The sequence below is a fragment of the Acaromyces ingoldii genome, assembly GCF_003144295.1.
Source record: "Acaromyces ingoldii strain MCA 4198 unplaced genomic scaffold FA10scaffold_3, whole genome shotgun sequence".
NCBI classification, from domain to species: Eukaryota; Fungi; Basidiomycota; class Exobasidiomycetes; order Exobasidiales; family Cryptobasidiaceae; genus Acaromyces; species Acaromyces ingoldii.
The window spans coordinates 2,020,736-2,046,950 of NW_020290249.1; the positions used below are offsets into that span (position 1 = coordinate 2,020,736).

General features: G+C 56.0%; 10 protein-coding genes across 10 annotated transcripts; 5 read left to right on the top strand and 5 right to left on the bottom strand.

Annotated features, from left to right (window-relative positions):
• Positions 1 to 592: 592 nt before the first annotated feature.
• FA10DRAFT_252175 (nucleotide-binding domain-containing protein) lies at positions 593 to 2,774 on the bottom strand. Its single transcript, XM_025519637.1, has 4 exons — positions 2,263 to 2,774; positions 1,518 to 2,154; positions 929 to 1,418; positions 593 to 858 (listed from the first exon to the last, which is right to left on the bottom strand). Exons 1-4 carry the CDS (start codon positions 2,716 to 2,718, stop codon positions 666 to 668), a joined length of 1,776 nt encoding a protein of 591 aa, XP_025377822.1. The 5' UTR covers positions 2,719 to 2,774; the 3' UTR covers positions 593 to 665.
• Positions 2,775 to 3,060: 286 nt separating this feature from the next.
• FA10DRAFT_229621 (putative aldehyde dehydrogenase) lies at positions 3,061 to 4,836 on the bottom strand (the record flags this gene model as incomplete). Its single annotated transcript, XM_025518796.1, has 4 exons — positions 3,061 to 3,319; positions 3,394 to 3,671; positions 3,770 to 4,284; positions 4,347 to 4,836. 4 exons carry the CDS (start codon positions 4,834 to 4,836, stop codon positions 3,061 to 3,063), a joined length of 1,542 nt encoding a protein of 513 aa, XP_025377823.1.
• A 519-nt stretch (positions 4,837 to 5,355) lies between these two features.
• On the top strand, positions 5,356 to 7,485 carry FA10DRAFT_267074 (camp-binding domain-like protein). The gene is made up of 2 exons (XM_025521769.1): positions 5,356 to 6,814; positions 6,886 to 7,485. Exons 1-2 carry the CDS (start codon positions 5,503 to 5,505, stop codon positions 7,275 to 7,277), a joined length of 1,704 nt encoding a protein of 567 aa, XP_025377824.1. The 5' UTR covers positions 5,356 to 5,502; the 3' UTR covers positions 7,278 to 7,485.
• Positions 7,486 to 7,506: 21 nt separating this feature from the next.
• On the bottom strand, positions 7,507 to 9,589 carry FA10DRAFT_260426 (hypothetical protein; the record flags this gene model as incomplete). Its single annotated transcript, XM_025520016.1, has 8 exons — positions 7,507 to 7,568; positions 7,669 to 7,735; positions 7,857 to 7,980; positions 8,242 to 8,345; positions 8,437 to 8,934; positions 9,003 to 9,148; positions 9,256 to 9,379; positions 9,464 to 9,589. The coding sequence occupies 8 exons, from the start codon at positions 9,587 to 9,589 to the stop codon at positions 7,507 to 7,509; spliced, it is 1,251 nt and encodes a 416-aa protein (XP_025377825.1).
• A 476-nt stretch (positions 9,590 to 10,065) lies between these two features.
• On the bottom strand, positions 10,066 to 10,925 carry FA10DRAFT_267077 (Di-trans-poly-cis-decaprenylcistransferase; the record flags this gene model as incomplete). The annotated part of the gene is made up of 1 exon (XM_025521770.1): positions 10,066 to 10,925. A coding segment is annotated over exon 1 (613 nt), but the record flags the coding sequence as incomplete, so codon positions are not given.
• Positions 10,926 to 11,954: 1,029 nt separating this feature from the next.
• FA10DRAFT_260428 (glycoside hydrolase) lies at positions 11,955 to 14,376 on the top strand (the record flags this gene model as incomplete). Its single annotated transcript, XM_025520017.1, has 8 exons — positions 11,955 to 12,112; positions 12,182 to 12,318; positions 12,392 to 12,487; positions 12,571 to 12,650; positions 12,736 to 12,875; positions 12,941 to 13,062; positions 13,154 to 14,222; positions 14,295 to 14,376. The coding sequence occupies 8 exons, from the start codon at positions 11,955 to 11,957 to the stop codon at positions 14,374 to 14,376; spliced, it is 1,884 nt and encodes a 627-aa protein (XP_025377827.1).
• FA10DRAFT_119817 (TPR-like protein) lies at positions 14,105 to 16,750 on the top strand. Its single transcript, XM_025517914.1, has 3 exons — positions 14,105 to 14,222; positions 14,295 to 15,404; positions 15,467 to 16,750. Exons 2-3 carry the CDS (start codon positions 14,494 to 14,496, stop codon positions 16,485 to 16,487), a joined length of 1,932 nt encoding a protein of 643 aa, XP_025377828.1. The 5' UTR covers positions 14,105 to 14,222; positions 14,295 to 14,493; the 3' UTR covers positions 16,488 to 16,750.
• FA10DRAFT_119381 (hypothetical protein) lies at positions 16,690 to 20,981 on the top strand. Its single transcript, XM_025517913.1, has 5 exons — positions 16,690 to 16,917; positions 16,993 to 17,450; positions 17,535 to 18,257; positions 18,344 to 18,580; positions 18,656 to 20,981. Exons 1-5 carry the CDS (start codon positions 16,892 to 16,894, stop codon positions 20,791 to 20,793), a joined length of 3,582 nt encoding a protein of 1,193 aa, XP_025377829.1. The 5' UTR covers positions 16,690 to 16,891; the 3' UTR covers positions 20,794 to 20,981.
• FA10DRAFT_267081 (hypothetical protein) lies at positions 20,981 to 22,691 on the top strand. Its single transcript, XM_025521771.1, has 4 exons — positions 20,981 to 21,531; positions 21,597 to 21,665; positions 21,736 to 21,861; positions 21,922 to 22,691. Exons 1-4 carry the CDS (start codon positions 21,381 to 21,383, stop codon positions 22,365 to 22,367), a joined length of 792 nt encoding a protein of 263 aa, XP_025377830.1. The 5' UTR covers positions 20,981 to 21,380; the 3' UTR covers positions 22,368 to 22,691.
• Positions 22,692 to 22,741: 50 nt separating this feature from the next.
• On the bottom strand, positions 22,742 to 25,954 carry FA10DRAFT_241489 (hypothetical protein). Its single transcript, XM_025519248.1, has 4 exons — positions 24,923 to 25,954; positions 24,579 to 24,837; positions 24,076 to 24,524; positions 22,742 to 23,850 (listed from the first exon to the last, which is right to left on the bottom strand). The coding sequence occupies exons 1-4, from the start codon at positions 25,846 to 25,848 to the stop codon at positions 22,836 to 22,838; spliced, it is 2,649 nt and encodes an 882-aa protein (XP_025377831.1). The 5' UTR covers positions 25,849 to 25,954; the 3' UTR covers positions 22,742 to 22,835.
• Positions 25,955 to 26,215: the final 261 nt, after the last annotated feature.

Sequence of the window (26,215 nt, forward strand, 5' to 3'; positions counted from 1 at the left end):
TCCATGTCGCGTCGGTAAAACCGCACGTTCCACTCTGGTTGTTGGTGGTCGACGCACGGTCACCGATCTCCTGCTACTTCATCCTGTATGCTCTGGTCAATTGTCACCCATCCATGGTAGAACGCTAACAAGGAGCATGCTGTGGATGATTGGACAGTCATTTCCGAAAGGATGAGCCCTTCGATCTAATATCCTCCTTATTTCCTCATAGCAAGACTTTTTGGTGCCGCTGTCAGCGGAGATGGAGCTTTATTTCGTTGTTCTGACACATTCGACTGCACTACTACTAGTCAATCTACACTGCTCGGTGTTCAGTGTTCCTCTGCAAGAGCATCGAGATCTTCAAGATCGCAAGTACCCTTGCCTATGGCTTTGAGATGGCAGACTACAGCATTATCTTGAAGACACCTTGACCCAGGGCGCTCTTTCTCCAGATTGTGATTGTGACGACCACATATCAAAGAGCATTGTCGCTTATTAGGTTGGCATCATCCTACTTAATGTATTCCCAATACTCTACTTCTTCTCTCCCTCTCCAGAGGTACTCCGACTTTATCGAGATCATACGAAAGACCAGCGCACACAGTACTTTGCACTTTGCACTTGCAATGATATGACGCCGCGTTCTAGGGTACTACTACAACATCAAATGGCAGAGAAGACACCTAGGCAAAGAAGCCCTTGCGATCCTCAGAACGCATGCGAGCCATATGAGCCAGGAGAAGGTAGAGACGAAACAGGCGAGTGCAATCTTCGTCACCCTTGAAAGGGTAAGGCGCTCCGAGTTGGTAGGCGGCAGCAAAGCCGCTGGCGATCCCCACCTCATGCATGTTAACCAGCGACCAAGCGCCTGCGAAGCTGCAGATTAGGCGAGTGTCAATTTGCAACTCTGAGGATTCGATGCAACTTAAAGCCTCATTCTACTCACCTCGTGTTGTTCTTTCCATTAATCGTCCACATCCACGGCACAGTACCGCCGTAATGCTGCCAACGATGGCTCTGCTGCTTCCACCACTTTTCGAGAATGATTTTGTCCTGGCGCACCTCGTCCTTTGTCCATTTCTCCCGCCTTTCGCGATCGAGGTAGATGGTCTGGTAAACGTGTCTCTCCTTGGGGAGTTGTTCTTCACTCTGTCCCTCAACAGGAACCTCTTGAGGCCCCTGCGCACCCACACCCTCCCTCTCCGTCGGAGGGGCCTGCTCGAGGGTCACGTCGGCCCCTCTGCCTACGGCTGGCATGCCCTCGAACTGTCCCTGGTAGTGACTCAGGTCAAAGCTCATCTCGATCATGCTCGGCTCGTCCTCATACATCTTGATGAGGTACAGCGGTCGCCAGTTGTCTTTTGCGAATTGGAAGGCCTTCTTCGAGTCTTCATCATCCCGCTTGGCGTTATATTCCTCGTCGTACGTCATTTGATCTGGAAGAGGAGGGGGAGAAGGAAAATGTGCAACACTTAGCAGCCTCATCCACACGGCCGAGTACGGTTGTCAAGGGACGCCGAGCGACAAATACTCACAGTGCTTGCACATATAGTCCCAATCGTTGTGCGTCACCGTCACATCCCACTTGTACAAGACATTTCCCAAAATCTTCGACTCTTTCCACGTCGGTCCCGATCCAGCCTTGAGGATCTTGAGAGCACTGTCGGCATCGCATGCAAAGATGATTTCGTCAAAGGCTTCCTCTCGTTCTTCTGGCTCATGAGCTTCCAATGCTGCCTGGTCTTCTTTGGCCGGTTTGCTGGTAGCGAGAATGTTGGCGCCAGCACTTCTCGCCCGCGAGGAACCTCGCTCTACGCTGCATACTTGACGGGCCGTCTCGATGCGTACATTGCCTTGTTCCTGCGCCTTTTCCCTCCATGCGCCGTAGACGCGCGCCAATTCGGGAAAAGCCTTCATGTGGGGTACGCTGGCAAGGAGGCTCTCTTCGCTGAACTCAAAGAGGCGCATACTGGGATCTAGAAACACTCTCTCCAGAATGGCAGACGAGATGTGCCGGGTCTCATTTCCCGTCCCAAAGAAGAGGGCCACCAGGGGATAGACCATTCGCTCGCCAAATGAGGGCGAGAAGCGAAACATGGCAAGCATCTTGTCGACGGGAATGAGGGCAAAAATCGGCTCGAAACGCTTGATTGTTTGAAGCGTGCGTCCGAACTGGGGCCCGCGAAGATTGCATTGGAGAGAAAGAGAGAGAGAGAGAGAGCATAATTGTGGATCAGCGGAATAGTGATCGTTTCTCCGCCGAGAAGTCTCACGACCCACCTTTTTTATGTCGTTGCGATACTCATCGACGAGTTCGCTGGGAAAGACGTTGGACCAAAAGGACTCCTTGCCCTTTCCGAAGCTGATCTGCATGCCCACATCGCTGGCACGAAAGCCCAGGACAGCCTCAAACATCTTGAGCGTGTTGAAAAAGACGGGGCTCGCGCCCTGCACGCCGTCGTTGATGTACGAGGCGCCAAAGCGGCCGTCGGCGGGCAGCTGGTAGGACGTGGCGCTGCCTCCCACGCTGCTGGCCTTGTCGTACAGTGTCACGTCAAACAGATCGGGCTTGAGCGACATGCAATAGGCGGCTGACATGCCCGAGCAGCCGCCCCCCACGATGAGCACCCTCTTCCTCTTGATCTGCTTGGCATCGTTGCCCTTGCTCGTTCTTGCGTCCGCCTTTGCACCGCCCTCGTTCTGGCCCACCTTGGTCGACGTGGGAGATGCCGTCATGCTGGGCAAGTGGTGTGTGAGGGGAAGGCCTTACTGGTGTTGGTCATCAATCCATCTCGTTGCTTAGGCAATATTTTGCCCACTAGGCTGCGTCTTGTGTGGAGGCACGCACCCCCCCTCGTGAACACTTTAGTCAGCAACGTCGTGAGCACAAATCGCGGCGACTCGGTAGCACAAAGCAAGTCGGCTGAGGGTTGAAGGGCGTCCTTAAACGAACGTCAAATGTTAACTGTCACAGCTATTATGGCTCCTGTGGACGCGGGATGGGATCATCAAAGCGATATGCAATATGAAACAGAGAAAAGAGAGATTTCTATCAAATACTAGAGACATTCTTCCGCCTCACAGCTTGCTCTGTCCTTTAAACCAGCCCGCAGGGGCCGGGGCCGTCTCGGTGTAGAGATGCTTGCTCTCGACGTACTCATCCAGTCCTGCGCTGCCGAGTTCCCGACCATTTCCACTCATGCCAAAACCACCCCACTCTGCCCGGGGCGTGTAGCTTCCAAAGGTGTTTGTCCACACCGTTCCGTGGCGCAGACGCTTGGCCACCCTCGCCCCTCGCTCGACGTCGCTCGTCTGGACGCCACCGGCCAGTCCATATCTGCAAGATCATTGCGTTTGAATCATTGTCAGCAAGAACAAGTTAACAATGGGCGACAGGCTTCAGATGCCCACTTGGTATCATTTCCCAGATATATGGCGCGCTCCTCGTCGCCGGCAGGGAATCTCTCGACGGTGAGGATTGGCCCGAATGTCTCTTCGTGTACGATGCGCATCTCGCGGTGGCAGTGGTCAAACACGGTGGGTAGGAAGAAGTAGCCCTTTGCCAGGTCCGGTCTCCGGACTGCGTCAGGCTGGGAGCCGCCGCAGAGAAGCTTTGCGCCTTCGCTCTTCCCGAGCTCTACGAATGCCTTGACTTTGTTGAGATGTGCCAGAGAGACGAGCGGCCCAGACTGGTTGCAAAGTCATGTGAGCCCAAGATATCGCGCCTAAAGGGAAAAGAAGGAGGTGGAAGGAAAAGGGGTTGAGTACGATTTGGTCAGAAGCTCACCTCTGACTGGGGGTCCATGCCGTTGCCAAGCGAGATTCGCTGTGCCCGCTCCACGACGCCCCTGACGACTTCGTCTGCAAAAGTACCTTTGTCTTCGATGATCAGCCTCGTGCCAGAGCTGCAGACTTGGCCGGCGTGCAGAAAGACGGCCGTGAGAATGACATCGATTGCCAGATCGAGTGGCGTGTCTGCAAAGACGATGTTTGGGTTTTTGCCTCCCAGCTCCACGCAGCATCGCTTGATGCTGTCTGCGCAGCTCTTGATGATGCTCTTGCCCGTCGACAAGCCGCCGGTGAACGAGACCAGGTCCACGTCGGGCGATTCGGTCAGCGTGGGCCCTACGCTCTGGCCACCAGCGGTCAGCAACTGGATCGCCTTTGGGGGGATGCCGGCCTCGATCATGAGCTTGTGCAGGTGAACCGTCGAGAGAGGTGTTACCTCCGAGGGCTTGACGATGACCGAATTCCCGGCCACGAGCGCAGGTCCGAGCTTCCAGCAAATTTGCAGCAACGGATCTTGGGGGGGGGGCGGTGCGGCTTCAGCATGAGCATCCATCTCGCAGTAGATTGACACTCACAGTTCCACGGAGCAATGAGGACGCAGACGCCCACCGCTTCCTTTACGATGCGACTTCGGACACTCTTGGGAATCCCATCTCCTTTCACAACCTTTTCACGGTCCATCTTGGGACCTTCTTCTGCGTAGAAGCGAAAGACAGCGGTAACGTCGTCAACGTCCGTCTCGGCCTCTGCCAGCGTCTTTCCCGTGTCCTGTACTTCGATCTCGGCCAGCACCTTGCGGTCCCTCTGCAGCAGGTCGGCGATCCTTGTCAGTAGGGGAGCACGCGACGCAAATGACTGGCGGGGCCACGAGGACGAGTCGTGGAAGGCGCGAGCCGATTTAATGGCTGCCAGTGCATCTTGCGGGGAGGCTTCGTCGACGGTTGTAATCACGTTCGCATCAAAGGGATTGATTGTCGGTCGACTCTTTCCCCACGAGGAATGGCGCCACTGTCCGTCGATGAAAAGGGTCGGCTTGGGCGCCTTCGAATTGACAACATCCGCCATGCTGCTTGAGTGATGCGAAGCCAGGGCGGCAAGATCCGAGACGAGCCTGTAAGGTGCCTGCCATGAGCGGAGAGAGGTCATCAGTGGTCAGCCGTTGCAGCTCATCCTGCCGCTAATCTTTCGCGCTGTACATGAGAGACGTTCAGAAGATTTGATCTAGCTTGGCTCCACATCGTCGTCGCTAAGATGACGAGCTCGGTGTTGGATTGTTCACGTGTGTTGCAAGTTGTGCTCATCATCGCAAGTGCATCTTCGAGCAGTCACTCACCTTTTTTGTGGGCGAAGCGAAGAGTTTTGATGGGTGCAGAACAAAGGAGAGAGGACTTGGCCGCGACAGGAGCATACAGAGTCAAGGAGATTGCGGTCCAGAAAGGGAAGAATACTATGGGCCTGGGCAGACATTTTTATCAGAAGGAGAAAAGACCGGTGCACAGAAGTTGGCCCTCGGCATTTTTTGGACAGCGCCCACGTGGCACAAATGAAGACTGGTAGTGCCAGTGCGAAGCGCGCGCCACCACAGACGCTCGGACGTCGGTCGCATTCACGGCCGCCTACCTTCCCAACATCATCGAGCCAAGCCTCCTCGACCGGCTCAACGCCTTCTTGACCATACGTTTTCAACCCTTTCATAGACGCCTGAACAGAGTTCGAGGGCGCAAGACGATAATGTCGGCGTTCACAAACGATTATTCAGCGATCCTCAACGATCTGAACCGCGACGTGCTGCGACAGCGTCCCACCGACATCCTGCAGTTCTGCGCCGATTGGTTTCAGACTCGTCTGCGAGACCATCGACGCGTGCTCAGTCAAGGACAGGATGCTGCCACAACCACTCCCACATCTACTTCCTCAGCCTCTCGGCTGCAGAATGTCAACCCTTTCGGTGCCGTCTCAGCTTCATCGTCAGCATCTGTGACGTCGCCTTTTAGCGGTGCATCGCCCTCTGCTGCTCCACCCGCATCACTTGCAGCACCCGCTGTCGTCACCTCGAACACTCACCAGCAGCAGCAGCGCGATAGTATCTCTTCAAGCAGCACTTCGTCGGACCCTGACGCATTCATCCCTCCTCCTGCCTTCAATCTCGGCCGCAGAGAGAGCGTCAGCGCTGAGTCCTTGGCACCTTCGCTCGGCCCGTCTTCGCATGATGCAGATGGAAAGCTTCTGCCGAAGACTGTGATTCCAAAGACGGATTCTCAAAAGGCGCGCATCAAGGCAAGCATTGGGAGCAACCTTCTATTCAGGCAGCTCGACGAGCAGCAGTCCAATGATGTGCTCCTGGCAATGAAGGAGGTCAAGGTGGACAAGGATCACATAGTTATCCGTCAAGGTGATCAAGGTGACTTTTTCTATGTCGTTGAGAGTGGGACATTGGACGTGCACATCGACCCCAAGCTTTCTTCCTCGTTCAACAACAGTATTCCGCGTGGCGGTCTGGCTGGAAGAGGCAGCGTCGGCAGCACGACCTCCAGTGACTCTACCCTCGGCGAAGATCTGGGCCATCATCCACCAACAACCCAAGGGGGCAGCTCGATTCCGCATGGCCAAACCGCCGTCTCATTTTTGGGAGAGTACAAGTCGTCTTATGGACCGTCGAGTGCGTTTGGAGAGCTTGCCCTCCTCTACCTGCAGCCTCGCGCGGCGAGCATCGTCAGCACTTCTCCCTGCGTCCTGTGGGCTGTCGATCGAGTAACGTTCCGGTCGATCTTGACAGAGACAAATGGAAGAAAGCGGTGGACATTGGAGAAATTTCTGCGCAAGGTCTCACTCTTCGACACGCTCGACTCGAGCAGGATCGCCAAGCTGGCCGACGCGCTGCACATTCGCGAGTACAAGGTCGGCGATCGAATCATCACCCAGGGCGAGCCGGGCCGGGAATTCTTTATCGTCCTCAGCGGCGAGCTGATGGTGCAAAGGCGCCGCGCAGAGGGCGAAGAAGAGGTCCAAGTAGGCCACGTTATCGCCGGAGAGTACTTTGGCGGTGAGTGATACCCGACCCTTCTTCCGAAGAAGTGGACATCGACGAGATGCTGATGACATGTAACATGGCAGAATTGGCCCTTCTCAATAATGCTCCCCGAGCCGCCTCGGTCGTGGCTGCCAAAGCCGGTCCCCCGCTCTCCTACAGCACCTCTTCAGGTGACGCACACGACGAGAGGAATAATAAGATTCAGCTGGCCATCCTCTCAGAAGAGGCTTTTAGGCGCTTGGTGGGCTCCCTCACGTCGACGATGGAGCGCCACGCGGAGGAGCACTACTATCACGGTGGTTCTGCAGGCGCTGGCGCCACTGTGGCGGCGGCAGCATCCCCTCTTCCCTCGTCTGCTGTTGATGTGCAATGGGCGCCTCACGATGTCAGTGCACCCTCCGATCCAAGAGGCCCAGGCGCTGGCACCTGGGTTGGCGGTCTTGGTGCATCGCCTTTCGGTGCTGGAGGAGCATGACTAGCCGGCGACGAAGCCCGAGAGGAAGACAAGATGCTTGTCGATGAAGACATTGAGTCCCCTCCTCGCCGCCACAAGAAACCTCGTTCCGAAGCGTGAACAGTCTCTCTTTCTGTTCAGCACTTCTTGCCCTAGTCACCTTCTTTCCAGCCTCCTTTTGTTCACCGTAGTGTTCGTCTTTGCTCGGAATTCAGGGGTTCTTTTTCGCTAGTGTTCAAGTACCATAGAGCTACTGCGGGGTGTGTAGCACACTGTGTCCAGCGACGTCAACTCCTTTGCCGTATGTGCACACTACAGTAGTAGTACAGTACAACGTCCCATCAAAGCATGGAACATTCGGAAGTCACATTTGTAAATCTACTCGGCCTGGTCAGTGCCCACGAATACTTACCACAAATGGCCTGCAAGCTCTCGAGATACGACGAGCGCAACATGAGGAACCAATATACAGCTACATGCTTTATGTTGTTATTCAAGACGTCAACACGATTTGAGGAGGGGGAAAGATATAAAGTCTGTATCGTTTCAAAGCCATCACCCTCCTCGCCATCTACATGCTAGGGTCATTGATTCTCACACCAAGATTGTGTGGGACTTGGGCTGAAATGTGCTTGCTATTCCCCTCCCTTTTCTCTTGCCGTTGACAAGACTGCTGAATTTTGTTGCGACCTTGAGCTTGTAAGCGTTGCTGGAGTCGCTGTCACTATTTACTTTGGGTTATTTGCAAGAAGGATGGTACAGTACGGATAAGGTTGCAGAGCAGGCAATGACCTCGTCATGTGAAAGTTTCCCCTCCGTGTCCTTCCTTGTCCTCGCCATCATCATGGAAACCGCCTCTATGCATCTCTACTTTGGAGTTGCCGTGACCAGCAACGGGAGCACCGGTGGTCTTCCTGACCTCCGGCTCTGCTCTGGAGGCAGCGTGCATCGAGACTACTGGGCGGCGATCCCAACCGCAGCTTACTGTCTGAAAGTCAGGTCGGCCGAGAAACCCTTGCACTGCACGCGTGCAATTTGTGCAACTTTGAGAGCGATGATACGGCTTGATACACCAGTCGCGAGCCGATTCTGTGGACTGATGCCGCAGCAGCAGCACGGAGGTCATTTGCGCGGTACTTTCGGCCTGTTTTTCCGACCCACAGTATCTTGTCATCAGTACGTGCTGATGGTACCCGTTCAACACCGCGAGCTTCTTGACCAACTGATCGCGCTGGAGCTGGTGCCGCCATCGCTCCTCTGCCGCGACCATTGAGACAGGTGGAGAACCAGGCAAGATGACTCGAACTCGTTTCTGAAGTGCCAGCCCCATCGTCGAAGGCTTTGCGCTCGCCATAGGTTTTGAAGCATTCTTTCGAGCATTTTCGCGGCAATGTCGATCCAGACGACGTTTGGGCTCTGGCGCCAAGAGTTCTTGGACAGAAAGAGGCTTCCTCTTGCATGCGTCTTTCGATGCCACCTCCGCTGTCGTCAAGTAAGGCGACGCAGAGGGTATATTTATTACCCCCATCCTCGCGCTCGCCGCATCCATCTCTTCGTCGCACGCGGACGGGCGGCGATACGAGTCGCTGGTCGGCAGCCAAGGGTTTCCAATTGTGAGGCCAGTCTCCATGCTTAGGGAGTGAATGTAGTAGAAGACCAAAACGAGAGGGGGAACATGCTGCCGTGCGCAAGCAATCTTGCATAGTCAGGTAGTGCGCCCCGCAGTACTGCACAAGTCACACTCACTGTTTGCTTCGATTTGAGATCATTGACGGGAATCAGTCGGACCTTGACAACGCCACCCTTCTCGGCCAGACCAAAGGTGGCAGTGAAAACGCGGTGATGGGTACGCGCCGACAGGGTTCGTAGGAAAGCTTTGCGAACCGATGGACCTGTCCACACAAAAAGGCAAGCGTGAGTCATGTGCATGTTATAAGAAGGGAAAGAAGAGAAAGAGGAAAGCAAAAGAGTAAGAGAATAGGGAAGGAAAGGCACACACCATAATCAACCTCGAGGTAAATAATGATCTTGTCGCAGCTTGGGTTTGCCTGAAGTAAGCTCGAGAAGTCGATGCTGCAAAAGGCATATTTGCTTCCTCCGGTCCAGGCAATGGTACGAACAGACTGCCGCGGGGGAAGGGGAAGAATAAGGGATTGCTTCCTAACACTTCTCCTTGTCGCGTTGCTCTCCTTTCAAGCTCAACTTACCCACTGGCGTGGTGCCACGGCGGTCTCTTCGAAGGCGACGGGATCGGTCTGTAGAGGCAGCACTGCCTGACCAGTCCAATATTTAGGATGAAGCTGGACGGTGACAAGGTTATTTAGGCAGGGCATCGCAGACGGAGTGGGTCCTGCGATGGTGGTGATTGGCTGTAATGAGGAGAGGGGTGTTTGCGAAGGACGAAGGAGATTTCTCTCTTATACGGACGAGAGAAAGAGGGGACCCTGACGCCAATGTAGCACGGAGAACGAAATATTCGCAGAAAAGAGAACCAAAGGAAGAAGAGGGGGGTTGAAGAGAGAGGTCCCCATCCTCCCTTTTTCCGATAATGTCCTCCCTCCCGAGGTCTTTCGGTCATCCAGCCAGCCAGCCAGCCAGCCAGCCAGCCAGCCAGCCAGCCCAATGGCACGCAGAAAGGCGGAGAAGTCGACGCCAAGCAGACGTAACCCGACAGAGGATCTCGACCGGACATAGCAAAGCCCATGAGTGTCGCCCGAATCGCGACCGAAAGGCGGTGCGAGTTGGAGCCGCGGCCGTCTTTACCGCGGCCCTCTCCGCCTGCCTGCGCCCTTCTCCATCGCCTCTTTTTTGCTTTCGTGCATGATTTGCCGTGTGTGCCGTTTGTGTGTAACTTTGGGTACCCTGCCTTCTCCTGTCACCGCCAAGCAAGCAGCTGCGCCTCGAGCCACTGCCGCCACTTCATTCGCTGGTAATCGAGAATGATGGGGACCAGCTCCCGGAGACCAAACAGTGGCCAATAGCGCTTTGTGAATTGTAGCTGAGCTTCGGTGCTCTGCATTGACAAACGTTCGAAAGAGGTCAGGTCAGCTCATCTCCGCTCCGCTCAGCTCGGCTCGGCTCGGCCTTTCTCCCCTCCCTCCGCCTGCCCTTGTGCCGCCCAGCCCAGCCCGAATGGCTTGTTCTTCTCACCTGCCACAGCATGAAGTCGCTCAGCCGATTAACACCGCTGGTCCTGATTAAGATATCGAGGGGAGGCGAGTGGGCCAACATCATGTTCTCCTCGAGTTGCTCCACGCCGGTCTGCTTGCTCTCGCGGCGTGAGCAAGGCCCCGTTCGGCAGCTCTTCTCGACGGCAAATGCCACTTCGTCACGAGACGAGTATGGGATGCAGACGTTGAGCGTCGCACGACGGTTTCCGCTGGTCATGCGCTCCACCTTCTCCACGGCCAGTCGCACGTCGGTGGGGAGCAGCTCTCGGCGCCCAACCATGCGCAGCCGGACAGAGTGACGAGCAAGAACCTCGCCGTGACCTGCGAGTTCGATGAGGTTCCTCTTTGCGAGCGTCATGAGGGCCTCGACCTCGTCCTTGTCGCGCTTGAAGTTGTCGATGGCAAAGGCGTACACTGTCACCGTATGGAGCCCCTTGAGCTTGAGACACGTCTCCAGCACCGTACGAAGCGCATTGAAGCCCGACATGTGACCCTGTGCGACGGGCATGGGACCAGAAGGGTGAGTGCGCGCATATCTTCGATTGCCGTCCATGATGATGCCAATGTGCTGGGGGATGGGTCCAACGCTGAGGACGGCAAACAGCAGCGACCGGAGCACTGCGAACAAGGGCGCAATCACGTAGCCCAGTACAGCATAGGTCCACCCGATCGCCGTGTTTCGCCGCCTGGCCAATGGCTTCTTTGACATGGTTGCCTTTGTTCCTTGCCCCACCGCTAGCTGACACTACAACTGCTACTTCTGCCTCTGCTACTGATCTAGTGACAAGCTTGGGCGGCGAAGAATGGACCTGGGAAAAGTAAAAGCACTAGTTTCTGCAGCATTCTGGAGCCATGTGGGAAGGGCCGGAAAAATAGCCAGGAGCACAGGCCACACGCGTCCTCACGCACACACATGCACACATCAGACACAGGCCGGTGCGCAGAACGCTCTTCATTGCCACTTGTCACCGGCCGGCAACAAAAGCATCACCTATGTCAGAGCCACGACTGGGGGATGTTCTCTCGGCGGTACCACCGCTGCCCACTGCAAGCGATTCGTTGACAGCCAACCAAGGAAGAAAGGCCGACGGAGGATGCGGCGATGAAGGCGTCCAAATACAAATCGCCGAGGATCACGTCCCTGAGTCAATAAGGCTGGGTGTCAGGGAGCTGTGCACCTATGCGCCGAGGAGGAACGTCTCCTTTGTGCAAGGAGCCCAGATTGCCCGAGCAAAGCAGAGCGCCTCCCCCGGCCAGTGGTGGTGGAATGTTGTGTGAGCAGTTTGAGCACAAGTGTTTCGCATATTCACCTCCTGTCTGATTTTGACATGAATTCATCAGCTTCCGACAGGACACTTCCCAGGCTTGTAGGGATCTGCAGATAGTACCTTCGGACCAAGACGGGGCCGTGACTGTCTCTGTCTACTACAATAGACCCTGCGAGGCTTTTCGCGGGCTCGGTCATGTCCTGGGCGTATCGAGGACCCCATTCGTCCGCTCCTCCAACGAAGACGGGCCTCGCTGGGTTATGGATGACATTGCCGTCAAGCGGCTCTTGTCAATCCACGAGAAATGCCAGTTCCAGACGCTGGGGACGATGATCGACTGCAGCCGCAATGGCGTCATGCGTGTTGAGAGCGTAAAGTTCTTGTGCAGGAAGCTAGCTCTGATGGGGTACAACATGCTGTGAGTTGAGTGCCCTTAAGAATGCTCTCCTAAGCGTACATACCAACATTTACGGACCCCGTACCACAGGCAACTGTACACCGAAGATACATACAAAATTGAGGAAGAGCCCTTCTTTGGATACCTTCGCGGAGGCTACTCCCAGGCCGAGCTTCGAGAGATCGACGACTACGCGCATTCACTGGGCATCGAGGTCATCCCTTGCAGTGAGTCAAATCGGTGGCAATGGCCTCCATCGTCGTGCAGGACCTCTAATTCCCTCCTGTCTCTTCTCAACAGTTCAGACACTTGGTCATCTTGGGCAGATGCTTCAGTGGCCTCGCTTTCTCTCGTTGCGAGACACGTCCGAGGTCCTCTTGGCCGACCATCAAGAGAGTGAGTGTTTGTCAGACTGCATCGTAGTACGTCGTCTCGAAAGCAGAAAGCGTCTCATCGATGTCCTGTCGCCTGCCAAGCAGCATATACAATGATCTCCAAGATGATCTCAACGGCGACCGCCCCCTTCCGCTCTAAAAAGATCCACTTGGGCATGGACGAGGTGAGCGCGCTCTACTCTTCGCCCCCTTTTTCCCCCTTCCCATTTCCTCCTTTTCGAGATTGTTCTGAACGAACCGAATTTGCAGACGCACGGACTCGGACATGGACGCTATCACAGCGTCTTTGGACAGCACAACTACAAGGAGCCGACTCGCATCTTCATTGATCATCTTTCCAGGGTCAATGCCATCTGTCTAGATCTTGGCCTGGAGCCATGCATCTGGAGGTGAGTAGCGTATCCGGACAGTAACAGCGCCGTAATTGTCAAGCACTCAATTTCGTCACCAATAGCGACATGCTCTTCTGTCTCAATGCCCGTAACGATTCCCTTTTGGGTTACTACGACTCGGCGCAGCCCACGCTGTCCGTCCAAGGGATTCCTGACAATCTCGACCTTGTCTATTGGGACTATTGTGAGCAAAGACTCGGAGCGCATGCACGCACAAATGCCTCCAACGACAGAAAACTGACCACATGGTTGCGCTCCCTCTTAAAACTAAACAGACCATACATCCAAGGAAAGCTACGCGAACCGAATCGAGAGCCACTGGAAGCTGGGGAGAAAGAGTCCGTGGATGGCAGCTGGAAGCTGGACCTGGAGTCGCTTCTGGACGGCCTTGCCCTTTACATTTGCCACATGTAAAGCTAGCATGAACGCAAGCAAGGCCCCGTCAAGCGGCGTGACGAGGGTTTTCCTCACCATTTGGGGCGACGAAGGAAACGAGGTCGATCTCTTTTCTTCGCTTCCCGCTTGGTCCTACTATGCAGAGCATGCCTACGAGAGAGGCAGCGAGGTCGACATCCCTCGCCTCAAGTCATCCTTTGATGGCATCTGTGGTGCCAATTTCGACGACTTTGTCATGGCCTCTCGCCTTGACGATACCAATCCCGAGGCACAGAGCATTGACGATCGCATCCACTTTGCTCCAAATACTTCCAAGTGGCTTCTTTGGGAAGAGCCCATCCTGGGCTTTGTCTCGCCAACCGTACAAGCCTCTGGTCTCGACTTGGAGTTCCACTATGCCACCTTGGCCTCGTACCTCCACGATCGTCTTTCGACACAATCTCTCGTGGTACCGGGCGAAGTCGAGTCGCCGCCTCGCAGCCTGTTGGATCACCCTTTCAACGCGAGGCTGAGAATGCCACAGCTATTGGCCAAGGTGCTGAGCCTCAAAGCTGCCCTTCGTCTTCGGCTTCACTTAGCCTATGTAGACCAAGACTGGCCCGAGTTGGCTGCTCTGGCGGGAAGGGGACCAGACTCGCGCATGTTCCAGCTAAGAAAGGCGCTCAGGCAACTCCACAACTACCACCGCCAGCTCTGGATGTCTGTGTACAAGCCAAATGGCTGGGAAGTCGTCGAACTCCGCTACGGCGGCCTAGCATCGCGTCTGGAGACGATGCACGAGCGTGTTGCCAGGTTCTTGGATCATGTCGGAGCAGGAGGACAGGTTGGCGTGCCTCGAGGCAAGAAGCCCGAAGGGCCCTTGTCACTACCGGACGAGGGCCTCATGCTCAATGCAGAAGCGGCCGAACAGAGAGTGTATGAGGAGCAAGTCGACTCTATTCCCGAACTGTGAGTTGTGGAAGCATTGAAGTTTTTGTATTCTTCTTGGCAAGTGATTGCTCATTAACAATTTGGCAATAGTGCTCAAAAGCTCGAGGTTGTGTACGGCAGCGCCGAGCAGCTTCTTGACTATCACAGAGTCAGCAGGGTAACCTATTGCTAAAGATGCATTCCTTCATCTGATCGAATCTTGTCTTCAACCTTCATCCTATTCATCTCTTTTCGGGCACTCGAGCATCCAGTCAATTGGGACATCCCGCTGACTGAGGCTTGTACGGTAATGGTGAGGGAAGGGAGAAGAGGCAGTATCATCAAAGGCACCTCCGCGAGGTGGTGGGAGAACGATGTGGAGAAATACACGTGCATCTCGGCCGACAAATTAACCTTCCACGTCTTGTCTCTGTATGATGTCCGTCTGTCTCACCCTCTCTCTTCCCAAGGCCCTTCCTCGAGACGTTGGGAAGGAACAACTATGTACTATAGCTCGAGACGACTGGTCATCGTCCTGGCTGTGGCCTTGACCGTGGCACTGTGCCTCAATTTGGCTTGCGTTGCGGCCGAGGACGCTGGCGGTGGTAGCGGCGCCGGCGGAGGTTCTGATGCAACCGACACACCCTCGGTGTCGCAGCTCCTCAAGGAAGGAACGGCGGCGTTGACGACAGGCCGGATGGGCGAAGCCATTGCCAAGTTCGATGCAGCGATCGCCGTTGATCCGGGCAACTACCTGTCGTATTACCGCCGAGCGACTGCCTACCTCTCCTCAGGCAGGACGGCCTCGGCGCTTGCGGACCTGGACAAGCTTCTAACGCTGAACCCCAGGTTTGCACAAGCGCACTTGCAAAAAGCAAAGACGTTTGCGAAAGATGGCGACCTGGACGCAGCAAAGAAGTCGACCAAAGAGTACCTGAAGCTCAAAAAGGGCGATGAGGAAGCGACCACGCTATCAAATAGTATCGACGCGGCCCTCTCGAATCTCAAGAGCCTCAAGTCGGCGCACGAGTCCTTGGAAAAGAACGTGAAGAAGGGAAACGACGCTTCAAGCGATAGCAGCGTCGCAGCACGGGCGGATGACTGCTTGAGATACGCCAGTCAGGTGCTCGAAGTATCACCCAGCCTGTTGGAAGCCAGACGACTGCGGGCCGACTGTTACCTTGCAAAGGGCGACGTCGAGAATGCTGTGGGAGATTGGACGTGAGTTTCGCTTGCGCAAAGCATCAGATGAAATCTGATTTTCCTCACTTTCTCTTGCGTAGGCGTATCGCACACCTCGCACCCTCGACGGATCTATATCTTCGACTCTCTTCGCTCTCCTACTTTATCTTCGGCGATCGTGACTCGCAATACCGAGACGCTGGGCTGTCACATCTCAAGACGTGTCTTGGCTCGGACCCAGACAACAGGCGCTGCGCAAAGGCCCATCGGCGTATCAAGAATTTCAACAAGGCGCTGCAAAAAGCGCAGAACTTCCAAGAGGGCGGCAGCTGGAGAGCCGTGATAGGCTCACTCAAGGGGCCCAAGGTTGGCCAGCCGAGCATATACCAACAGATTGAAGGGGCCATCAAGGACGATGTCGAGGCCAGAGTGCTTCCCAGTGGGCTCAAAGAGCCTCTCAAGCAGAGTGCGCTGCTCCACGAGCTCAATGAGATGCACTGCCAGGCTCACTTAGAGCTCGATGAGCTAAAGAAGGCCATGCCCTACTGCGAAAAGGCGTCGGAAAGGGACCCGGATAATTTACACGGGCTCGTCGCCAAGGCCGAAGAGCATCTTGCGGCAGAGCGATACGAGGAGGCGGTGCGCGATCTTAGCAGGGCGTTTGAGCAGTCTGGCAAGACGAATCGATCGATCCATGCGCGATTGCAAAAGGCGCAGCAGAGGCTCAAGATCAGCAAGACCAAGGACTATTACAAGGTCCTGGGCGTCTCGAGGGACGCAGACGAGCAGACGATCAAAAAAGCGTACAGAAAAATGGCCCGGGAGCACCACCCGGATAAAGGCGGCAAGCCAGAAAAGATGGCAGAGATCAATGAGGCCTTTGGCGTCCTCAATGACGCTGAGCTGAAGGCCCGCTTCGACCAAGGCGACGACCCAAACGATCCCATGGGTGGCCATCAGGGCGGGTACGGCAATCCCTTCTCCCAAGGCGCTGCCGGCGGCCACCCATTTGCGCAATTCTTCCAGCAGGGCGGTCCAGGGGGCGACGGATCTCAATTCTTCTTCCAGCAGGGCGGCGGTGGCGGCGGTGGTGGGAGGAGAATGCATTTCCAATGGGGTTGATGAGGCGTCTACATCAATACTATAGAGTCATAATTATTGTCTGAGCAGCAGATGCAAGGCGGAGATAGGTAGTAGTGCACAGTGAAGCATTGCGGACGGGCAGGCCTGCACAGCTTGGCTCGCGTGGCTAATGGAAGCCGAGGGGGCGAAAAGGCGATTCGACGAAATCTTTAGACTTTTTCGACACGCACGTTCGCTCGTCACACGACCACGCCCCCCTGCCCGTCTGGCCTTGCGGCCTGTGAGAAAAAAAATTGGGCGAGGTCGTGCGCAGATATGCACGACTGCACTGACTTGACCGTGAGCGTCTCACCTTTCACTCTAGTTATGAAATCTCATCTGTCCATCTTCCTTGTCCCTAAACCCCTCTTCTCCGCTCCTTGCCTGACCGGTGGCTGCACCCAATGGTGGCTATGACGGTGCCCGACGTGTGAGTTGCCCTCGGCCGATCCCTTTCCTCTACTTGGCCGTGGAATCTGTGCTGATCGAGGGCCGGGACACCCAGTGACCTCTACACCTTTCTCTTCGAGCACTTTCCGCCGACGAGGGTCATCAGACACGATGCGCCTCTCTTGCTTCATGCCCTTTCCGCATCGCCGTCTACCTCTTCGCCATCGTCGTTGTCGTGCCGCAGCTCCGCCTCGTCGCAGTACGGAGGCTTGTCGCTGCTCGAATTGCGCCAGAGAGTAGATGATGTGTCTTTGGGCCTGTGGAGCGATGCTCGGCTGAAGCTTCGTGAGGTGCTCGGCACGGCAAGAAGGGTAGCTGCTGCATCGCGGCGGATGGAAGATGCAATGCCGAGAGCCCTTATTCTTCTGGACAAACAAGCTCAGGGCAGCGATCGGCTGGATTCCATTATCGCTCTCTTGGCCTGCTCGAGACTTGGCATGACCGTGTGCGTGGTGGAGTCGGAATCGGACTCGATCTCGATCTCGGACTTGGACTTGGACAAATTGTCGCTAGGTGGGTGTCACCGTCTGAAAGAGTCGATCAATGGCGAATCACATTCGAGCTCAGACCCTCTCTCTCTCTCTTTCTCAATGGAAGCTCGTCGGCTCGATGCTGTTCGACCGCTGTTAGCCTTTGCTCCTCCCAGATTTGTCGCAGGCCTTTGCGAATCTGGCCTACCGCCCAAACACGTAGTGCTCATGGGTCGCGAGGAACCTCTATCGTCCTCCATCTCGTCCCAATGTGCCACACTGACCGATATTGAAGTTCGACGAAGGGGCCCGAGTAGCTGGAGCGAGCTGGATCAATGCCGATTGTCGCTACAGGGTCAAGAAGTGTACCACTGGACGGCCATGTTGGTACTGCGAGAAGATTCGAATAGCGCCGTACAGGTGATGCGCGCTAGCCACGCTCAAGTGATTGCGGGGATCCTTTCGACCGAGCACCTTCTCCTGCTGCATCGACATGCGCTTCTTGGAGAGGGAACCAGCAGCGTGGGCGGGAGCAGCGTCGTACGAGGTGGACCGACTGGGAACGAGATCACGATGGTGCAGATGCCCCTTGACGATGCTGCCGGTCTGACATTGTCCTATTTGCTGCCGATCTGGCAAGGCCGTCCAGTGCTCATCGCAGGACCTGGTGAGGATCTTCATGGCCTTCCCGTCGATGCTCTTTTCACCGATGGCTTCACGGCGGCAACTAGGGTGATCAAGCGTCCCATCCAAGAGTCGCTAAGGTGTCTGGTCATCATCCAACCTGGCGCAGGGCAGAATGTACAGAATGCTCTGATGGCATTGAAACCTGGGCTGTCCCTTCTCAATGGTGCGTCAGCACACGTAATACTTCCTCTCGACCGGCGGAACTTACATCTACACACACTTCTTCTCTTCTCACACATGCGCGTATAGCTTATGCACCCAAGGAGAGCACGGGGCTGACACACCTGACAAGGGTAGCGCGATCGGATACGCTGCTCATGCCAGGCTATGTCGTCTTGGGCCTTGCTTCGTACTCTCCGAGCCCAACGCTCGTCGCGCAAGGTTCAAAAGAAGGGCGCACTATCGTCATGTCTGGTCCGACAATGATGACGATGTCGCATCCGCAACCCAGTCAAGCGCCAGGTTACACTGAAGTCGGCGATATGGGTAAGCACAGTACTAGGACCTTCAACTTGGTTCATGATGATGAGTTCACACCGCTCTCAACACTTTCCGAATCAGCCACGCTCGACTACAAGGGCTGCCTTCACATCCTTTCCAGCACAAGCTGTTCGACGTCTGACTTTGCCGAGGCACAGGATCTCCTAACCTCGCACCCTCGTGTGCAAGCTTGTGCGCTCGTTGAGCCTCCTCTGCCTCAAGACGGTGCGGCAGCAGCGGCGGTGGCCAAGCTGAAGCCGGTGGCGTTCATCGTGCCCGTCACTACCACTAGCCATCCTCAGGGGACAGGGGCCAAGACGCTCGCGAACGAAGTGACAAAGTGGATATCGGAGCATAGTCCAGCCTTCAAAACGTCAAAGGCCCACGTCATCGTTGTGGAAAGCTTACCCCGTCATCTGACGTCTTTGAAAGGCCGAATGACGGCGCTGGAAGCGGCCTTGGTCCCGAAAGGAAAAGCTGCGGCGCAGGTAGCCAAGACTAGCGGTCGATTGTCGGCTGCAAAGGCAGCTTCTGTGGCCACATCGTCCGCAACGACCGTCGCAGCGAGCGCAAGTGGCCCAACCGCCCCCGCGCCTACAAAGAAGCCTGGACGTGACTCGAAGCGACGGGCCACCCACAGTCAAATCGAACGTCGGAGACGGGAAAAGATCAACGATCGACTGGTCACGCTTCGCGTCATTGTGCCGGCCTGTGCCGCCGAAGTTGAGGAACGCAAACGTCAGCGCAGGGAAGAGGAAGAGGAGTGGCGCAGGATTGCAGCCGGTGAGATTTCGGCCAGGGCGGCTTCGTTAGTCGGTGGCGCGAGGGGAAAGAGGAAACGCAATCGGAAAAAGGCGACATCGGCGTCTGACGGCCCAAAAGAAGAGGAGCTTGGTCTGCACAAGCTTGAGGTCCTGACTCATGCCATCGACTACATCTACGAGTTGCAAGCACGCATCGAGGAGCTCGAAACCGGGCAACGACCCGCGAGGATCAAAAGGGCGGAAGACAAGGACGTGGACCAGGATCAAGAGCCAGTGGAGGAGGAGGAGGTGGACGAAGAGGGTGATGCAGATGAGGACGAGGGATCGGGCTCAGACGGTGGCTTGGAAATGGCTGAATGGCAAGGTATTCGAACAAAGGTCGAGGAGGGCAAAGAGCACCAGAACCGACCCAATCTACGCCGCAAAGTGGTCGGCGCAGTAAGGGCCGACGTGCATGGTCAAAACGATGTTCATAGGAGGCGATCAGCCGCCTCTTCCGGCTCGAGCGAAGACATGAGGACATCCCCTGCTGTCATGAGCCTCAGCGCCGAGTCGCCTATGTTCTCGGGTGCCTGTTCCTCGTCAGCCTCGGCATACACCAGCTTGACGTCGCCCATGATGAGCCTAAGCGCAGAAAGCCCCATCCTAAGGTCAAATGCGCACCCAGGGAAAAGTGATCTTTCCACATCACCAGAGCGCAGGAATTCGTCGGTGGCCCTGCATCACATGAATATTTCCTCTGCGGCCTCGTCATCGTCTCCACTTACGTCTTCGTCCACATCACCAGCTGCAACGAGCGCACTGAGTGCTAACAATGCCGGCACATCCACTTCGACAAGGGCCAGCTCTATTACCAAGAGCCCTTCTCATTGGCAGATGCTTCCCGCACCAGCTCTTGCCTTCAGTGGCGGCGCTCCGCCATCCTCGTCTCGGCCTTCGTCTGCGCGAAGCACACAGGCCCAGGAAGCGTTGAAATTGTTGGCAACACCGGCCTCTTCTTTGACGCCCATCACAACAGACGTCGCGACAATGAAAGAGATGGGAAAACCTCAGCAGCGGGATGCCGAGCTGCTCCTGTCCTTTTCGACGTCGCCCGAAGTGCTTCGACCGATGAGCTCTGTGCGCAAGACATTCAAGAACAGCAGCACAAGCCCTTCCCTGGCTCGTCGATTGACTGCTTCCTCAATCTCTGGTACTGCACAATTCGATAGCAGCGCGCTCTGGCCAAGGAGAATCCCTTTGGGGGACGGCAACGCTTCGGTGCCACTGGCCACTGGCGAAAAGGTGGGAGCGAGAAGTGCACCGGGGGGCGCCCATGCCTCGTCCTCCTCCTCAATGCTCTTGGCCAGCCCGCCGCTCTTGGCCCTCGATGGACCCTCAGTGCAAACAGGTAAGAAGCCAGAAGAAGCGGACGATATCGAGATGATGGATGGTTTCGAGGGAAGCCAGACATAGCATTGGCACGAACGCGGAACCTAGTAGCACCCATTGAGCTGATGGAGTCAGCCAACGAAGTTCTCGTGTGTCAAGCACTTCTAGCCTCTCATTCCGAGGACCGAAAATAAAGTCATGAGCAACAGATCAAAGGCCTCAATTTTGAAAATGGACCTGGAACCAATGAAAGTCGTGTGCAATTCCTTCTTTCCTTCCTTTACCGCTAAAATAAGGGGGTCGAACAACAAACACAGAGAGAGAATGGTCCTTTCTGCACGACAAACATCGTCGCTGTGGCCGTACTTTGGTATTTGAAAAGAACTTTGCCTATATTCCGGCAACATGAGGCTGCGGAGTTGAGACGACTGCATGCCTCCCCTTTCCCCTTTCGCTCCTTCCCCTCCCAGTCTAGTTCTCTTCAACGTCCATCACCCACACTGCTACTTCTAGCAGCTCGCTCTTGTCTCCTTCTCTTCGTCAGAGATCGTCCATCACACTCCTTTTTCCCCACTCTTACTGTTCTCCGAGACGATCTCTACCTTTACCTCAACCTCTTCGTTCCTTCTTCGTTCCTGACCCTTTTACCTCACGCGAAGCAAGCCACCAGGATGCAGCTGACTAAACGTCTTGCGCTTGCCCTTGGAGGAGGCCTGGTCGTGTCAAGCTTGGTTGGCGCCTCGAAGGGCCCTGTCGCCTCGCTGGAGAAGAGGGCCGCTGATGTCACGCCCACGGCGCCAGGTCCCGGTGATGTCTTCAAGTGTGAGTCCCATTCGACGACGCCTAACGCAGTACTCAACAGGCTGGCTGATGATGTTACGAGATAGCTGGCTCGGATTGCACGATGCAATGGGTGCCTGGGACGGACAGCAAGTGGTCTAAGATGACAATTGATCGTGAGCCTTCCCCGCTCTCACCATCATCCTACTTGTAGATTTCACGCTGATGGAACCTGGCACCCTTCAGTCATGACTGGTGCCAATCAGAACATGAAGAAGCTCACAAATGTCGCCTCCAGTATCGATGGCACCGACTCGAGCGTGACGTCATACAAGTGGACCTGCCCAGAAGTCGACCCCTACTCTGCCATCTGTGAGTCCGCTCCCGTCCATGCAGAATCAGCGACCTGACGGGGACGTTGTGGATGGACAGACTTTTACCAATTCACCGATAGCGACGGCGCAAACCCGGCCTGGACTACTAGATTCGGTATCGCGAGTCCGAGCGGCAAGCTGGAAGACCCTCCGGAGGCCAAGCAGCCCACGGGCGAGGCCATTCCTTGGGGCAACGGAAAGCTGGTCAGCACCAGCTCGTCCTCCGACTCTTCTTCGTCTGATTCTTCCACAAACGCTTCGTCGTCGTCGTCGGAGCAGGAGTCTTCCTCGGCCTCTTCCTCTGCATCGACGTCTATGCGGACGGCCACTTCTTCGGCGACCTCGGACGCCTCGACGCTCTCGTCATCCCAAACCACGCAAAATGCAGGCAGCTCATCCAACAGCCGTGACTCGACGAGTGGAGCAAGCTCGGCCGTCTTCCAGGCAGCCTCCTGGCTCTTCTACTCCAGCGCCCTCTTCGGCTGTGTCACTGCCCTCGTCTGAGCGTCACTTGTCCTGCTCTACTCCTCTGCTTGCTCCTTTTCCGTTCTATACTCACGGACCCGATTCAACCTGCAATTCACTTCAGCGCATCAACCTTTTGCAAATGCTCCCACCGGGCAACGCCCCATCCCACATTTTTATCTTTGCACATTGCCGTAGGCGGCCCTGTGACCACGCGAAGACGGCAAGGGAACGGAGGTAAGGGGAAAGGCAAGACTGCGTTGGAATTGACGAAAGACGAGGGAGCAAATGATCCAGATACTTTTAAGATGGGTGACTCGCGATGACTGTTTCATCAGAACGTCAAGATATATGGGAGAGAGTGTGAGCCAAACAGATTTGAGTGACAGAGATGGAAACGACAGCTCATCTAGAACTAAGGAAATGTCCCGAGGAAACGAGGGAGAAGAGGTGGGAGGGGGAAGAGATGAACCCAAAGGGAGAGAAGTCCAAGGCGGGGGCCAGGAGCTACGACAAGGTGCCAATGACGGAACGATCGGACCCCTCGAGAAGCTGACCAAAGAGAGCGACTGCGCTCTCTTCGCTCCGGAGGTGGATCATGTAAATGATGCCCGTTCGCTGGCCATTGTCGCTCAGCTCAATGGCCACGCCCACCTTGCCCACCCTCTCCACTCCGTCGGGGAGAATGATCGAAGAAATCAAGGGGTCTGGCTTCTTGTCGTTTTCGACGACGAGCTGCTTGACATCGTCGGGCATTAGATGGTAGAGCTTCAGCCGGGCATTGCCCAGAGACTTCCACTGGGCATGTGACTGCTTGAGGTACAGTCGACACCGCATCTGGGCAGCCACCTGCGAAGATTTCGGCCCTCTTCGCGTCTGTGTCGGGCTAGAAGGCGGGCTGTACTCTTGATCTTTGGGCCGGGCCCCTGGTTGTTTGAGAAAGTCGGAAGGGAGCTTCGGTGGCCCGCTGTGCTCGCTTGACGCTGACCTGGACCGGTAAGGGCCGCCATTGTTGCCGCCGTTGTGAATGCCGTTGTGGCCAGACTCGCTCGCTCCCCTCAGATTGGGGGCGGACGGACGTCTATTGGCGCCACGGGGGCCTTCGTGGAGAAAGTCAGTTTGACTAGGCGGCGGCCTCTGAGGAGGGCGACCGCTGTGTGCGTGCATGGCATTAGGAGGAGGTAACGGCGGCCATGGTCTTCCCGCGTTGCCCTTGTTGCTGCTGGGCGGCTGTCCAGGAGGAGACATGGGTCGCGATGGCGGAGAATCATTCATGCCGGGCCGAGGAGGCAAAGAAGCCTTGTTGGTACTCCCGATGCCGCTGGGCCATGGCGTCACAAAGCCAGGTCGGAATTGACCCGGACGCCCTGGTCCAAGGGGTGGAGAAGGTCTTCCATAGGATCCTGGTCCATATCCAGGTCCTGACCCCGTCATCGGCGAAGACATCATGGTCGGCGACATAGGTGATGGGCTTGCCGCCATTGTCCGCATCCGAGGGTCCGGCGAAGAGCCATTAGGATAGCTGTTGATATGACCGTTGCCGTTGGATTGGTGTCCGTCGGGCTTGTTGACAAATGAATTGAAGGAATTGTCTCGAGCCAGGCTCGACGACATGGACGAATGTGGGGACATGACGGGGGGAAGGCCGTTGATGATGCTGCCATCGCGGATCGAGTCGCTCTCTCGTGACGAAGGTGTAACGGAGATGGCTGGCGAGAGCGATGGTGTCGCCTGAGGGCCGGGCGACAGAGGATTGCTTTGATCCTGAGGCGCGTCGCTGCCTGTCTTGAGCTTAAGCCCGAGGTTGTTGGCAAACTTTTGACATTCGGCAAACTGGTAGATCCAATCTTCCTTTGCTTGTCGCGACTCGGTGTGGATAATGAGCGTCTCCTTCTTCAGTACGAGAACTGAGAGGACATTTCCTTGCCCGCCCCCGGCATCTGTGACACGCAGATGCTTGCCGGCCAATGGTGGGTAGAGAAGCCAAAGGTCAGCCTTTGTGGTTCCTCCTGCCCGTTCGCTCGGCGTTTTTCGCTCGCAGATGAGGAAGAGATCGGTGAGGAGGAAAATATGGGCCCTTCGCAGCACCAATTCATTGCCTGTGCTCGTTGGAGTGAAGTAGATGACGACGTCGGCCGATTTTCGCAACTCTCGTGTGAATGGCAGCGTCGGAGGGTTCATTCGTAACTGGCATTTCTGTAGCAAGCCGTGAGCAGAAGGACATCAAGGAAACAAGCTCGCGACACTCACCTTTGGCTGCATCGAGAAGATGTCGAGTGTCCTTGCAGTGTCGAGGCGGTATTCGAGATTGTCGGTCGGCTCCAGAGCGCTGTCGTGAGAAGATGGGAGACGACCGTTGGGCGAAGGCTCAGGTACCTTGACGAGGGGGGTCGGAGCTTGTACCGTGGCCTGAAAAGGTGGGCTGCTGTCCTTTATTGTAGGCTGCGGGGTATGATGCGCTTCTCCAGACGCAGCAGACGTTGCCGAAGAGGCACGCTGCGCTGGTGCACTGCTGTCGTTGTGAAATGCAAACCGTCAGTCGGCAAATTCCCTGACACGATTGCTACGTGAGTTTCCGAAAACAAATTACTCACTCTAGAGTGTTGCTCGTATCGCCAGCTGAGCTTTCGGCGCTCGCACGAGTACTTGATCGAAGAATGGATCCGTCGTCAAGGATAGACGTGGCGATTCGTCTCTTGGACAGCTCCAATAGCTCGTCGAGCTTCTCATTGGCAGCCACAAGGAGCCTGTGATCGCTTCGACCCGGCTGAGTGCTCTTGAGTAGTCGTGCATATAGCTTTTTGTAGTACTTGAGCCGGGTTTGCGGCAGCGCAAAGAGCTGATCCAAGGTCCACACGCTTCCAGCTTGACGCTTCTTGTCCGAGTAGACGATTGGCAAACCGTCTTCGCTCTCAGAGATTTGTTGGAGCAGTGGCGGGAGTTTAGCATTACTCTGGACCGTGGCCCAGGTGTCAAAGTCGGTGAAGTAGTTCTCGCAGTAGCGCGTGTACGGCGTCTCTAGGTCATCGATCCAGCGCATCAGCAAGTCTCCCAGCGCACGGGGCGACGAAGGGTTCGGACCAATTTCCTTGAGAGATCTGAGAAACGAGCGGTTGACGCGGTAGATCGACTCTACGTTTCGAAACATCGTGTCGAGCTCCGGAGGAGGAAAGTTGGACCGACTCCATGCTCCTGCCACCTTTTTGATGATCTTGCCCAGCTCGCTTACGTATGCCGTCTCCGTCTCGATCAGGTCGACGAGAGGATTGGCCTTCTTTGCCTTGTCTTTGGTAGCCCGATCATCATCGCCACCATCGCCATCGGGACCGCCCTCGCCTCCTCCTCCTCTGCCTGCTCCGGAGCCATTGCCCATGCCGCCATCTTCGATTCCGTTGTCAGATGGGCCACCCATGCCCGAAGAGGCTGCATTGATTCTTGTCCATCCACTTTCAGATCCTGAAAATCCACCACCAGCGCCAACAGAGTCCCCACCGCTGAGCTCGTTCCACACCGGCGTCATCGTTCCTTTCCGTGAGGATGAGGAAGAGGAGGATGAACAAGAGGATGATCCGCTCGGTCCTTGTCCAGCAATTCTTCGCGGGCTCTGGATCGATTGATCTACGCTGAAAGAGGAACTCGTGGCGCTGCTGCTCGTGCTGGCCCAGACATCGGATATGAAGCTATTCGACGTCGGTGGTGCCCTCGTTCGCGCCGGCGGTCTGCTTCGCGGGTCTGTCGAGGAGAAGGAGTCTCTGAGATGGGCGTACTCGTTTCTTGCAGGGAGCGATATGTGCTCCAACGGGCCTCCATGTGCAACCATTGGGGGAGCCAGGATGGCAACACCGCCGCCCGTCGACGAGCTAGCACTCATCCTCGGTGAGGGCACC

Bases quoted from the DNA above. Each gene is read 5' to 3' on its own strand.
- FA10DRAFT_252175 (XM_025519637.1), bottom strand. From the start codon at position 2,718: ATGACGGCATCTCCCACGTCGACCAAGGTGGGCCAGAACGAGGGCGGT. The intron at 1,419-1,517 runs GTGAGTATTTGT...CTCCTCTTCCAG, and splicing joins GGACTATATGTGCAAGCACT to ATCAAATGACGTACGACGAG. The intron at 859-928 runs GTGAGTAGAATG...CCTAATCTGCAG, and splicing joins AATGGAAAGAACAACACGAG to CTTCGCAGGCGCTTGGTCGC.
- FA10DRAFT_267074 (XM_025521769.1), top strand. From the start codon at position 5,503: ATGTCGGCGTTCACAAACGATTATTCAGCGATCCTCAACGATCTGAAC. The intron at 6,815-6,885 runs GTGAGTGATACC...GTAACATGGCAG, and splicing joins CGCCGGAGAGTACTTTGGCG to AATTGGCCCTTCTCAATAAT.
- FA10DRAFT_119817 (XM_025517914.1), top strand. From the start codon at position 14,494: ATGGTGAGGGAAGGGAGAAGAGGCAGTATCATCAAAGGCACCTCCGCG. The intron at 15,405-15,466 runs GTGAGTTTCGCT...TCTCTTGCGTAG, and splicing joins AATGCTGTGGGAGATTGGAC to GCGTATCGCACACCTCGCAC.
- FA10DRAFT_119381 (XM_025517913.1), top strand. From the start codon at position 16,892: ATGGTGGCTATGACGGTGCCCGACGT. The intron at 16,918-16,992 runs GTGAGTTGCCCT...CGGGACACCCAG, and splicing joins GCTATGACGGTGCCCGACGT to TGACCTCTACACCTTTCTCT. The intron at 17,451-17,534 runs GTGGGTGTCACC...TCTCAATGGAAG, and splicing joins CTTGGACAAATTGTCGCTAG to CTCGTCGGCTCGATGCTGTT.
- FA10DRAFT_267081 (XM_025521771.1), top strand. From the start codon at position 21,381: ATGCAGCTGACTAAACGTCTTGCGCTTGCCCTTGGAGGAGGCCTGGTC. The intron at 21,532-21,596 runs GTGAGTCCCATT...GTTACGAGATAG, and splicing joins TCCCGGTGATGTCTTCAAGT to CTGGCTCGGATTGCACGATG. The intron at 21,862-21,921 runs GTGAGTCCGCTC...GTGGATGGACAG, and splicing joins CGACCCCTACTCTGCCATCT to ACTTTTACCAATTCACCGAT.
- FA10DRAFT_241489 (XM_025519248.1), bottom strand. From the start codon at position 25,848: ATGACGCCGGTGTGGAACGAGCTCAGCGGTGGGGACTCTGTTGGCGCT. The intron at 24,838-24,922 runs GTGAGTAATTTG...CAACGACAGCAG, and splicing joins GATACGAGCAACACTCTAGA to TGCACCAGCGCAGCGTGCCT. The intron at 23,851-24,075 runs GTCGCCCGGCCC...TCATATCAACAG, and splicing joins CAGGATCAAAGCAATCCTCT to CTATCCTAATGGCTCTTCGC.